Source organism: Bombus terrestris, chromosome 9 (assembly GCF_910591885.1).
Source record: "Bombus terrestris chromosome 9, iyBomTerr1.2, whole genome shotgun sequence".
In the NCBI taxonomy this organism is placed as follows: Eukaryota; Metazoa; Arthropoda; class Insecta; order Hymenoptera; family Apidae; genus Bombus; species Bombus terrestris.
Window position 1 is genome coordinate 18,666,312 of NC_063277.1, and position 14,570 is coordinate 18,680,881.

General features: G+C 43.7%; 1 protein-coding gene across 12 annotated transcripts in view; it reads right to left on the reverse strand.

The window, feature by feature from the left end:
• LOC100651044 (DNA N6-methyl adenine demethylase) overlaps nucleotides 1-14,570 on the reverse strand; it is a 383,971-nt gene that overhangs the window by 352,359 nt on the left and 17,042 nt on the right. For 9 of the 12 annotated variants that reach the window (XM_012312331.3, XM_048408473.1, XM_048408470.1 and 6 more), the window contains exons 2-3: nucleotides 10,390-12,277; nucleotides 9,133-9,488 (exon numbers count right to left, since the gene is read on the reverse strand). The exons of 1 other annotated variant lie outside the window; for it this stretch is intronic. In XM_012312331.3, coding sequence (XP_012167721.2) covers nucleotides 9,133-9,318 — 186 coding nt within the window. In that variant the 5' untranslated portion in view covers nucleotides 9,319-9,488; nucleotides 10,390-12,277. Of the gene's footprint in view, nucleotides 1-9,132; nucleotides 9,494-10,389; nucleotides 12,278-14,570 lie in introns of all 12 variants that reach the window. 2 more of the 12 variants (XM_048408469.1, XM_048408468.1) reach the window with 2 other exon arrangements.

Sequence of the window (14,570 nt, forward strand, 5' to 3'; positions counted from 1 at the left end):
ATTACGTACACGTTACGTTCTATCTCAGACGCTGCTATTGCTCTTATCGAGGCGCAAAGAGAAGACAGATTCATAGAAAACGAAGAAAAAAGAGGCGGAAGAAGATGGAGGAGTACGATGCAGAGACTCGGAGAGAAGGGTTTATCTCGCATAGCTCAAGACAGGAAAGCGACTATATCGTCTGGCACGGGCATAGGCACCGAAGGCAGCAGGGCTACGGGCCAGGAATCGATAACACATGACGGCATATAGGCACATACTGGACTGACCACAGAATGCCATCCGCGCACCTCCCATCGCCCTTGTGTCCCTAACTCGTCTCTTTACCCCTGCCTGCCGGCCAGTTGCATCCCCAGGACACACGCACGGAAATGCACGCCCGTGCAGCTCACCGCTCGTGTGTGTGTGTGTGTGTGTGTGTGTGTGCGTGCGTGCGTGCACGTGTCCGTACACGGTAGCCACCCATCCCATCCCCTCGCGTCCGCCTCTCCACTCTTCCTTCGACCATGCAGTACGTTTCCTCTTCCATCCCCTTGTAACCTTTGGTGCCAACCGTTCCGACCGTTCTATTACAGCGACAGGCATTGCGGCTAATGCCGTTCAGCCGTAAATTACGTGCAAGCGATAGACGGTAACCTAGGTGGTACCGCACCTGTACGATTTTTAACTTGGCCCTTAGCCCGGTGCACTCGGGTCGATTCGCTCTGACCTACGCGACCACAGACGTATACACCGGCTATAGAGGTAGCTGACTATAACCCTTTCGAAAGGTATACAGGTATCGAAAGGTGCCTGTGCACAGCTAGACGCGACAGAGATATCGCGATCGCGCGTGCCCTTCTTTCGAATAACCACTGAATCGAAAAATATGAGTACGAACGGGTTAATAAAGAGGTACAACAGGAGACTTCTTTGACAAACGATCGTTATAGAGACGAATAACGTGCTTTTTCGGCTCGTTTGTTTCGTTGAAAATTGCGATACTACGAACTTTGCTTTCGAAATACGTTAAGTTTTACGACAGCAGATGTTTTCATCATTTTCACGTATCTTTTCAAATAATTTGTATAAACTTTCGTTGCCTGTTCCCGATCCTTGTCTCGGGTGAACATTAATTTTTTACAAATCGATCGTATTACCGACAATCTGAATCGACTCCCACGTTTTGCACGCGATTAATACTTGCGATATCATACGCAAAATGAGAAATCCGACGATAACCACCAACAACGATACCAAACTATACGTTAAAAAGCATGCAAGTCGAATCACTTTCTTTTCACTCTTGTCCTTTTTATAGATCTTCCGAGACTATGAAAAAGAAACGCGAAAGCGACAGAAGCGCGTCCACTCGACGATGTACATACACACACGCGCGCGCACACAAAGAGACGTATATATATATACATGTGAAAACCGCGTCTCTCTAGGGACCGGATGAGACAGAGAAAAATAGAGGAAAAAGGCGAACGCCAAAGTCTATGGTAGGAGAGAGGCAGGTAAGAGATACGCCAAAGAGAGAGAAGAGCTCTTGATCTTTCGAGGCAATTAAATGAATTTCCACTCGGCTAGAATGGCAAACGTTTAGAGACGGTTCCTACGTAAGATATTCCGGCGAGCACTCCGAGATATCAGAGAGGTAATATCGGGAAGGAGAAGAGACGTAGTTTGTGGGCTAGAAGTAATACACGAGAACCTGCCAGTCTGCCTGCTTGCTCGCACGACTGTCTGTCTCTCAGCTCAGGTTGGTCGAGGTCGGTCTCTTCGATATATTTACAACACCGTGTATAGGCCAGCTGCCATGGTGATCTCATAACGGTAACTAATCGCATATCTCTAAGAAATATTACCACATCGTACGGTGTTGGACGGAAAAGAATCTTTGCGCATTGTCTTCGTAACTTTTCCTCTTACCTACGGTTTCTACAGATACTTCGAGAAGAAAGAGGATCAAAAATGTAAGCGAATCGTTTAAAATATTACAAACGAATTGACGCATAATCAGAAACGAATCAGCCTAAAAAATTATTTAAGAAAATCCTTGAACGGTACCCTCTATCGAGAGGAAGAAGCAAGACCGCGCAATGTATTAATCTTGATATTAGAGTCGATTCTTTTAGCGAGATAAACGAAATACTTCTTAAAAACTTAAAACGATAGACGTAAAATAACAGCAAATATCCTCCTATTCTTTCATAAACGAAAACATTTCCGTTTGGTAAATGATGCGAGGCTTTCGCAGAGCGCTGTAGGGCCCCGTCTGTCTGTCCGCCTTATGTCGCCCAACTCGAATCGATTCCGAAACTAACAATGCACGGGCCATAAGCCATTGCACGCTTCTCCGTCCCTCTAGTTGTTCCCGCACTGATCGTTCTCCTTAACATATATCACGAGACTTTTCGATTTTCTATTCTCTACTGCTCCACCCCTAAAAACGCATTAACGCGACAACTCTCCGAAATTGAAATTCAGAGCGCGCCCGTGAAAAAAAGAAACCGACCAACGGGAAAGCGTACACCGCGATAAATATAAATCCTCGACCCATCCCTCTTTTTCGCTTTGTGTCTCTCTTTCATGGTGTTGCAACAACGCACAGCATCCGCGAGGCGGTGCCAACGAACGAATCGAACGAACTCGTGGCACGTCGGAGTTCGCGTGCCATACACGGGAAGGAGGTCAAACACTTCGGCGATGCGTCGGCCTTTAACCCCGAACGAAAGACGGGGCTAAAAAACGTTCGCCTCTTGCTCCGATGCACGCAGTTAACAAGTGTCTTTCGTCGGACGAATGTCTGTTCTTTCGTAACGGAACATTCTCCGCGTATTTGGTACACGCGTACACGGTCGTAATGATACGTAGTTCGAATTAAACGATCGTCCCTTTGATTCGTGTCTCTTTCGTGACAAATTTGTTTTCGATAGTAAATACGGTAACATAATATTACGAACTGCGATACACCGAAAGAAGACTGTCCGCGGGATTGACGCTTAAAACTAGAATTATTCGTTGCTATTACGAAACGAAAGAAATACAAAGGGTTAAATTTCCAAAAATTCCACTTAACGAGACACCCATCGTCACCTGGTATCTCTCTATAACACTGTAACCGGTATCTATTGTTGATCGCTATCAAAGAACCGATATCAAAGCGATTCTGGCGGTAAAAACTGGCAAGGTCCCAAAAATCATGTTTCCGGATTGTATCGTGGCGCGATCGACGCAGAGCGGTCTGCACAGCATGCAGGAGTATGTATTTCCCCGGGTCCGGTGTCGAGCTTGCACAGTAACTTTAGATTCTTGCGGGATTCACCGGCCAACGACAGCGTCGTATTTCCGTGTCGGGATCAGAAAATCGCATTGGTGGGCTGTAGAGGAAGGAAAGAGAGGAGGAGAGACGTTTCACGGTAGCAGACACGAAAAACATAGTTAACAGCTGCTACCGTCACCATCGCCGCGCCGCCACCGCCGTCTCGTCGTTTCTCTCTTTCCCTCCTTTGCACTCTCTTTTCGTTCCGTCTTCGTCTATCTTTCCCTCCGGCACCTGTCGCGTCCGTTAACGCGAGACTAAAATACGAAACGACGCGACGTAACTCGCGAACGGAATCGTCTCACGGAACAAAACCTTTCGTTCGACGTCGCTGCGTCTCTGTACCACCGACGACCGCTTCCTTCGTATTCTTACGCGTTTGATGGTCGTGCATTAGCCGTTTAAGTACCGTTCTTTGTACATGGCATGGCCAAGGATAAACCGCACCGTTCAAATCTTGAACGGTATTGTTTTAAAAAAGAGCAAATTTTTAAAACTGTTCGTGGAACGATTATGAATTACCCTTTTAAAGAAGAACGAATTACCTTTTTACCCTTTTAAATTACCTTATTAAACATTGAGTTTTACGGTTGTCAATTTTGATTCAAGTTTGCAACTATTTTTTATTTTATAAGTTTGGAAATATCGTACCTATCAAAAATTAATTATAATTATTTATGGCCGTTGGTCTTAATTCTTAAAAGCTAAGGACAAACAACAACGTTGCGAACAATACGCTACTATCTAGAAACTAAATGAGTGAAACGACAAGCATCTTGAGAGGTAATAGATTTACCTTAGAAAGAATATGCGAATTTTCCTTTACAAGATTGAACATTTTCCCGTAATATATATTTTAATATCTCTATCTTATACTATAGCTTGAATAATAAAATTCACATTCGATATATACTTATCGATGATCTTATCCTTTGTTACTTTTAGGATCCGCCACTGCGCCCCATGACTTCTCAACAGTCGGAAGACACGAACGATACACGCTGGTCGCGTGTACCCGATAGCGACAGAATTACCGTGTCTCCCGGCGACGAATTATTCGCATAGGTGGCAGCCACCTGAAATACTACGCCCGAAGATAACCGGAATACATCTCGATCGATTAAAACGCTCTTTGTCCAACCCGATTGCCTAACATTATTACGTCATCGAATGTAATCGTTAGAGATAGGATCAAATACGTCGCGAATATACTCCAGTGTATTTAAATTCAATACTCGCGAGTAAACCGCGAATTTATGTATTTGTTGCTTCGAAGAATAGACATAATGCGTAGAGTAGAATACTCGTACGATGCTTGTAATTCTTTCAGGTTATAAAGTTAATCTTACATGAACCTATAAACAAAATTATACAGAATTAGATCGGACAACATAGACAATTTTGTTACAAATGAAATCAGGTATCGACAGATTTTATTCCATATTTTCGACTTTCTTCCGCCCCCCCTCCCCATCCCCGGTTGTACTTAGTAATTACAGAACACTTTGTGCATATATTGAAAATTATCTCGTCGTTGATAATCGTTCGTTCAGCATATAACGAGTTACACTTCGTTCGGCTAATTCCTTTTTCGCATTTGTGACTGGACGAATCGTTTCGGCGAACAGTTCACAGATCACCAAACGCGTCGTTCCATTTCGTATGCTCGGCTGCGAGTTATCAACGTGGGAACGAGGCTTTATCGTTCCACGTACCGGACGCATGCGAATTGGAAAACGGTCGAATGAAAAAAAAAGACGTATCCTCACCATGCACATTCACCAACTTTATTCACGGTGTAGGTGGACGTATGTTTATATAGGGTATCCCAATTTTTTCCGATCAAGCTTTCAGGAGTTTGGGGTGTTGTATGGGTAGGAAATTTTACCGTGCAGTTTTACAAAAATACGAAATAGGAAGAAAGTGGCAACAAACTATTACGATTAAGCTATGAATGTTCGTTAGTATAGATATTATCATCTTATAGACATTACGTTATAGATATTATCCTGACAAAGAACGACATCGGAAAGACTGAATCGGCTTGTATAGATACGTGTACACTACGCAAAGAGAAACAAAAAACGCTATGGAAAAAAGCTATTCACAGTCAAGAAGAATCATACTGTTACGAAAATTATAATGGCTAATCGTTTTAGATTGTACAAGGGCAAAATGTTTAAAGATACCGAACACCCTGTATGTACATTTGTAGAGAACCACAGAGCAGCGAACGAGCGATAAAGGAAGAAAGAAAAGTCCAATCGTCGGCGGGGCGTGACGAACCGATAAAACAGTCGCACTGGCAGGAGTTTTCGACGTCGAGCCCGCGACATCTGCAACCAAGAAATGGCTGGCACCCGATGTCGTTTTCCGACAAGCGTAAAACGCTTGACAGTCAAATTAATTGAAAGTTTTAAGGTAATTGGAATCGATAACGCCGAGGTGAATAAGAGGTAGCAGCGGGCAGTCGGCCCTTCGGAGGTGGTTGAAGGTGTTCACGGGAGTTCTCCGGCTCCGGAAATACCAGGAAGAGCCTCGAGAGACAGAGACGATCGAGGGGGAACATCGTTGAAACCGTTCTCTCTAACTCGGTCATACTCCTTCCTGTAATGGTTCCTCTCTTACACCCGCCACCTCTGATATTGTATATTCCGGCGAAGCAGAGTGGAGAACGACCATGATTAGGCCCGAGGTCTACTTTAATATCCCGCTGCCATCCAATCGGTCTAATTGGAATCGAACGTACGAATTTCACGAGGATGTGGTCTGGCAGATCGTAATGTTTCCTCGCGCGTATAGTATATGTACACAGCGTGTCTCGCAAGATCGGGGCTTGATCGATGCTTGGATCAAACGTATCGGAACGTTGAAAATTTCGAGCTCTTATAACGTGAATTTACGCGCGGCCCTACTGCGTATGCAGGATGGACGTTGTTCCAATTAGCAGAGACGACTAACCCGACGTTGATCGTAAACCGATGGAAAAGCTGGTCCACGCATCTCTTACGAGAGAATACTCTCTCTTGTAAGAATCCGCGGATATTGGCACGATCGCGTGAATTACTCGTATGCGCGTAGGATAATCTACGAGTCCGAAGGGAATCGTTACTTACGCGCCATGAACCCCCTTAGCGATTCCCTCGATAGTACGCGAAAGAATAGCTCCCGATTTTCGGCCACAATTTTCTTCCTTCCAGCAAATTAATCTAGCTTTTACCGTACGATACTCTCTCGAACATTAAACGCGGATGGTAGACGTACGAAACGGCAATAGCCTGTTCCCCTTTTATTCTCAGCTCGAAAAATGAGCCTTTATTTCATCGGTGGAGCGTAAGGAGAGCCGCGCTTCTGCCACCTAAACGGCGCAAGAAACGACGAGTAGACTCCGTTATAGCGGAGAAGTCGGTATGGTCTCCCCCCTGCTGCCACCCTCGGCCAAAGTCTTCGTCTACCTAATGCAATGGTTTATCGTTAATATTTCTTCCAAGTAATATCGGTTCGCGCCTCTTAAGCTACAAGTTTCTCTTATATTCCGTGGAGAGCTCTAAGAAACGGTTCGTTCAACTTCTATTACTATTCCTGCCGATATATTTACATTCGCGTTTTACACAGTCCATCGGATAATTTGAAACTGAACGAACATTCGTAAGACGAAAGTATCGTTTCGTTCTACCAATAATTTTATCGCGTTCTATCCCACAAATGGAATACGCTATTAGATCGTCGAATCAATAGGTAAACGTTCATCGACGAGACCTTGTTTCGGTTATTTTATAATTATAAAATATTTAGATTTTTCGGCTCTTTCAATCACCAGCTTTGATCTTCTCGGAAGGAAAAACAAATTCTCTTTAAAAACTATCCTACGTTTTCGACTAATTTTCTTGAATTTTAAACCAACGCAGTGTCGCATTTGCCAGAACAGTCTGTATAAAATACTGCCAAGATTCGATCGACATGGCCAACATCGATAGAAAAAGAATCGAAGAAAAAACAGTAACCAGAGAATTCGACGAGTTCTTTCGTGTACCGATGACCAAGTACAAACCAGTACACGATGCAGAGGCACGAAGGCAGATTAAACGCGAAGCCCGCATAGACGCGATGTTCTATCCGGTCGAAACAATTAAACGTAACGAGTGCCACTATCGAGTAAGAACGTGCGAGCAGCGAACGATGCGAAGAGATGGCCGAGGATCGACGAACAACGCGGACCTTTAGCCGAGTCTTCATCGACGTTAATGGTTTCCAGAATTAAACCACGACTCGGGCAACGTGGCACCACTCACGTACCGACGTACATATACATCGCTGTCGCACGTTGATGTACGACGATGATGTACGTAGCACGCCGTTTTCTATCGTCCCCGTGACCGATACCAAGAATAATCTAACCGTTTAATCATCCAACTTAATTTCGCAGACTGCCAGAGAGAACGTAAAGCTAACTCGGGAAAAACCGGCATAGAGTCGTTCCTGCTTTTTACGCTCGAATCGTCGTTTCTAAGCGAACGCTCCCTATCGAAACTGTAGAATCGATGAAGATGCGTTTGCCATTGCTCGTCTGGTTGCAGTTTAAATACCTTTCTGCTTCAAACGAACAAGAAATATACGACGCCAAAATTTTGTTGGATATCCAGAGATCTGAAAGTACAATTTAGAATAACATCGTAGAAGTCAATTCCGAGAACTTTGAAACACATTTCACAAGAAATACCAAGGTTCAACCGAGTTGGAGGGATATTTCCTTTCGTTTTATCTCGTCGCTGCTACTGATTCGCGCGTATCATTGTCACGGCAAACTCTTCTCGTAAACTCTGTCAGACTATTGGCAAAAAGATGTCAAATTTTTGCGCCAGATCCACCCCGGTAAGATCAATTCTGATTCATCAAAGTCGTCGAGTCAGTTTTTCATCTAGTCCGATCACGCGTTGAGTAATTGTCGCTATCGATAACTGCAAATTCAATCCTCGAATTTAATATCTACGGGACGACGGGACTATCCAGCCGCGCCCTAGTCGTATCTTTTTTCTCTCGCTTCTTTTTTCTCCCGCGTATACGTATTTGCTCTTCTTGGAGACATTTCTACAACGACAGCTTTATTAGAAGTCGTCCCTATTCGTTACGCGAAATTGAACGTTCCCGAGATGAATTTCAACGAGAAAGGTCGTCCGATTAGCGCAAGAGAGCTACTACGCGGTATACTAATTCGTAAATGAAAAATTGAGCGATCCTTTAACGATATAAATACATTGGTATAAAATCGACTACATATGTATAGAACGAGTTAGAAATCTAAAAATCCATGAAATTCGCGATTCGCGTATTGTATAGGACATAAAACACACATATATAAACGCTCTAAAAATGGCAACTACCTGTTCCGAGAGTTCGATAGGGTGATTATTCACGTAGGTCAGTGCTATCCGCAAACTTACCCAATATCATGCTTCTTCGCGTCATTTATTATACAAGAAAGAGTATATACATATGCTTGTGCACGATACAAAGCAAATATAAAAAGGAATAACGAATAAAGATTTCTCAGGCGAGGAACGAACAACTCGAATAATAAATAAATCGTCAACGGCTATTTTAGTCGTGGCTGTTTGTAATTCTTCCTGGACATAATTAAAACCTGATTAAGGACAGCACTGATCCTATAGGTGACACAAATATGCGTACCTACGATAATAGATACGTGCGCGCAAGATGGATAGAAGAGGAGATAATGCTTAGCAGCCACAGAGAGTAGCCGAAAAGATGGATTATCAGGTAACCCGATGTGGAAACTCGATTATACACAATGTGTTGTTCGTTACCTTGATACTGTCGTAGCAAGCAGTGACCCGTCCGTTCTGCACCTCGACGTTAGCTGGTGGATGGGCGAACTTGCACTCCGTGTCAGGCCTGGTACACTTGTTGCGCTGGAACTCCCTGCAAACCTCTAGCTGAAGCCATCGAGAGTCCTTGCCGTTCAGTAGGTTATTCATGTTGACCATTGCCATAATTTCTGGCCCTGGAAGATCGCGGGACTCCTTTCTTTAGGCAGGGACTAACACAAAGTCTGGTTTTTTCTACCGACTCTAGTTTATCCTCCTTCCTCCGTAAACCGTGGCTGTCCGTATGCTGCTCTTCCACGTAGCCTCGACTCTTTAATCTTGTTCACTCGCACCGGCTAATCTTCCCAAGGATACAATTGTTTCGCTTTTTTATTCAAATCGACTCGCGACCGCTCATTGGCACTTGCAAGAATTTCGACGAGCTAAAGAAATTCATATCCGTTCGTTCGTTCGTTCTTTCTTTCTTTCTTTCTTTCCTTCTTTCTTCCTTCCTTCCTTCCTTCCTTACTTTCTTTCTTTCTTGCTTTCTCTTTCAATTCGCGCGTTGGTTCTTTCAGACTATCGACTACGGTACGACGCGTATTGCTTCCGCTTTCAATCACACCAGGCCTTTCATTCACGTGCACAACCGATGAATCGTAACCTACGAAGCGTCCGCTTTCGTTCCCTTTGTCTTTTCATCGATGGAACGACTTCGATGGATATAAAGGCTCGATGCTCGAAACGAGCCGATTTTATGATAATAGAAAATTCAATTTTATCGAGATCCAAGTTGGCGAAAGTAGTTTGATATACCGTCGGAAAAGCGTTATACAGGCCTTTTGTGCCTCGATGGTAGTTTAAAGGATCGTTTTCGTTAGAACGGTGTGCAACATTCTTGGAAATACATGCTCCTCGCGTGAAATTTTATACATTCGTTTACGTTGTACCGATTCTAACAAATATTTACTTATTAACATAGAACGTAATTCAGAAGATAAAGAGTCGAAACAGACACTTCGTTAGCGATACAAGCAGATGACCGTGCAGATATTTATGTGAAATAATTTTATAATAAAAGCATACCACGACTAAAAGGAAATTATCGAATCGATGAAAAAGTTAAGTTTCCATAAATGCATAAATATCCGCGCTCTATCGACCACGTTCGTTCAAAACCTGACACCTATTCGCACGATAGCTCGTCGAAATGCTCGCAGGTGCCTCGAGCTTCGATACTATGATAAATAGTGGTACCTTACGCAAGAAGTGTTTCTTTCAGTAGGGTGCGATCTTATTGTCCCATGAACGAGTCCTGTGACGAGTCGATGATCTTCCAAGAGCTCGGACGATCTTCCTTGTAGATGAATCACGATTACAAAACTCGCGGAAACCGGACGACGTAACGAAGATTTTACTTTATCCGTGTGTTTGAGCGCGAATTAACCCGTCGTTACACGTTTCTTCTCGATTATCCTTTCCTTTTCCGAATTTCTCGATTTCTTTTCCTCTGTTTTAATTGCCTATGATTCGTTGTCGCGTATTATCGAACACCGTGCGTAGCGTAAAAGGCTTGCGATTGTCAGCGCCAGTTCTACGAGAAATTCTAAACTATATTTAGACCGCCGATGATCACACACACGCACACACACACGCACACACCGTTATCGCCTTGCTGCTCTTTATCAAACACGGTTGTTATCGATCGCGGTACGTTCAGTCGTCGTAACGCAGAGACCGAGTTTCGGTTAGCTCCGTGCTTGCCAGGCGGTGTAAAAGAGAAAGAGAGCTGTTTCCGTTCCTTTTTCTTTCTTTCGAGAGACTTTGTAATTCCAGCTAGTTTGGTAGACGTGTACGTTGATTGTCGCGTCTCGACCCTTTCGATGATTCACGTAGAAACGGTGGGCTGGAATAGGAACGCGTTGCACCCTTCTACTCGAGGAAAGTTGACGGAGGAAGATATTCTCACAGTGTGAAAGAAAGTGAAGTAGAAGAGGTGATATTTATGCGTGTATATTGTCAGCGATTAGGCGCTCTGGCTTCTGCGTTTTTAGGCGTTTTGCGTCGAGCTTCTGCCACGGTCGACCTGCTTTGCCTCTAGAGACAAGCTAGCGCACGAAAGATCCTCTCTCCTTTTTTCGATTCTTCCTACCGATATTCGACTTGCTTCGATCTTCCTTTTATCTTCGCACGATGCACTCGGAGAGCTTTGGAGGGCGCTTTAGCAACTAGAGCAAGTAGTAGTAGTAGTTTGGGCAAAGCTTGAAAGCCTTCGAGAAGCTATAAACGTCGACCAACGAGTGTATGCTCTCTAGGAACGCGTTGATTTTGTTCTTTATCGAGTATATAGGCTGATTGTTGCTGCATTCGAGTTTTGTTGCACAGATATATATATATATATATAATATAATATAATATATATATATAATATGTATATATATATATATATAAAGAGAGAAAGGTGTGTGTGTGTCAAAAAGCCGGTCGTGGTGTCCTTCAAGCCGGTTCTGAAGCTAACGCGTGTCTTGTGTGTAGTCTACTTGGACGAGGAAGGACGACTCCAAGGAGGTAGTAGTAGTAATAGTAGTAGTACTAGTAGTAGTAGTAGTAGGCCGTAAGAGAAAACGGAGCTCTCGAATTTTTCGGAAAGATCACCTTAGCCACGGTTGCGCTTCTTGGAGAAGGGGGCGAGATAAGGGGGTGAGATAAGGAGCAACGGTGACGTGATACCGCTGAGGAACGGTGGATCGGAGGAGAACGTCGGAGCGAAACGTTGGAAAGAAACGGAGGGAGAAGAAGACTCGAAGGTTGGAGCAGATTTGAGAGTAAGCACGAAAGAAGGCGGTAGGCGACAAAGCGGGTAAAGAGGCAGGGGGTCAGGGGTCCAGTTGTGTGTCGGATCGTGGAGATCGTATGCGATGGAAGGGTCGGGCCGTGGTAGTGTGCTGGATCGGGCAAAGGGAAGGGGGGTGGGATAGGAGAAACGTGGAAACGGTAAAAGAGAAAGACAGAATGGGGGAGGTTCGGTAGGGGGAAGGGGGGTTGCGAGTTAGCAAGTCACGTTGCGTTTCCGTTCCTCGGATTTACGTCATTTATTCGGCGCACTCCTGGTTCCTCCCGCGGTCGAACTCCGGATTCTGCTGTTCTGGAAACATACCAAAAGCGAAAACTCGCGTTACTGCGGATGCAAAGGCTTAAAATGCTTCTTGTTTCTGGGGGCTGCTTGTGGAGGGTTGTGGGAAGGGTGACGATCAGACTCGGTGAAAGGCTTTGGCTTTCGAACAGAAAGATACGTAGATAGATATAGATAGACAGATAGATAAATAGATAGATACGTAGATATATAGATAGATAGATAGATAGATAGATAGATAGATAGATAGACAAAGGATATATGTTCGTAGGGATTTGTATATGTACGTGTAGAGGGCCAAGTGTAAATGGATGATAAAGCAGAGGCCGCGAATGGGCAAAGGTAAAGTAGAAAAAGCGCAGGACTACCAATGCAAGCACGCTTAATCGAGTAAGTGAAGGCATCGAGGACGCGCGATCCTTGGTCGATCGATAACTTATTACGCAATGGCGGCCAAAAGAAAGTTTAAAATCGATATCTCTGTGCGATATTTTATACGTATCTATATTTAAAATTCCATTATCTTTCGTTCGCCATTGTATATGGAGTCACGATAAAAACGAAACTGATCGTATGATTTTTCTACCGGGTGTAATTCCATCGTTCGCACGAGAGAAACGAAAAATAGATGCTAATTAGATTAGATAGTCGCGATGTAAAAATTGTATCGATTAACGATACTTTCTCGACGTAATGTTTATAACGCGATTCCACGGACACCTGCCACGTCCAGACAACGAAATCTACGTCTGGTGCGTGCAATTCCTATCGTTTAATATTTCGTGCGATACTTGAGAAGAAATATCGAGTATACCGATCGAATAAAAAGAGTGACGTTTAGAATTCCGTACGATTACGATATAAATAATAAGTAAAAAGTACATATATGGGATATTGCTTCGGTCATTGAATCGTCAGGTATGAAATTGCGTAAGCGCAGGTATTCGACGGGCAAAATCACGCTATTCTTATCGATATCTCGGAAAAAGATTGAATTCGTGTGATCGGTAATGACCGATCGACGAAAACTTTCGCCGCGCGCGACACGAGTAATCGATTCGGGAGCAAACGCTACCGCAAGTACAGTTAGTGGAACCGATGTAGCGAGATCGTAAATCGAAGTACCAAATGGCGGCCCATCTCATTGATGTAAGCGTATCGTCGGTAAAAGAGATACAGCGAGGTCGTAAAATCGGTCTGGTATTTAAGTTTACGCGTTTCGAGAACCGCAACAGTAATTTCAGACATACGCGTAGCGTAAATTTTCCAAGAAATTAGTCTCGGATAAAAGGTTGAAGCTGGAGAATACCGATCATTCGGTCGCTCGACAACGAAAAATTCGTTGCCTCTTTATAACGTAACTTATAAATCTTAAAATTTTCAGAGTCTTTGATAAAACTTTCGAAATATCTCAGATTCGATGACTTTCTACTCTGCCAGCAAACCAATGATATCAACTTTACGACTTTGCTCGGCATCTCTCTCGGCAACTATACACGGTCTAACATTTGCTTTATGTACGAGTCAGAAACAGTTAAGGTAAAGAAAAAGAAACGGCCAAAGAGGGTCGGCGAGAGAAACATAGTACAATTTTCCGTCACGCGAGTAAGCCGCTTACGAAAAGCGGGCCCGAGGCGCTCCACTCGTTTCTCATGTTACCCAGGAAGAGTTATGGGGACGTATGCGCGCGTTCAACGCGCTAGAAAATGCCGGGAAGAAAAACGTTTTCGTTCGAACCGTTTGTTTTCGCGGGGATTCTCCTGGCCACGAAAATCGTTACCATGAAGAAACGATTCGACGCGTCGATTCTGACCGACCAGCGGCAATCGTACCCGAGTTTCTCGCGATTAAATAAGATTTCGTCGAATATTCTTCTCACTGACATTTTCCAACACGGTGATAAAAAGAATTGCTCGTATTGCCTCCTAAGTAAATATCGACGAAACGATCGCGTCGTTAATAATCATGTTAATTCTATTCCTGATACGAACGAAGAGACAACTGTTTATCAAAAGTATCGTATTAGTATCGAACTCTCGAAACTTCTCATCTAACCACTCTATTCGTACAAACGTACGTCGTACAAATAAATATCGGATTTTCGCTGTGATAGATTTTGAAACTTGCTACGAAACCTAAGGAGGAGCTACTTGCTAATAAGATTACTCTCAAACTGCGAACGAAAAGCTGCTTCCTGTCATTTTTCCTCTCTTCTTTCTCTTCGTTAAAACGCCGCAATGTTATTCATTTTCGTAACACAGCGATATATCAAACGATAGATAATAATAAATAGGTAACTTTAGCG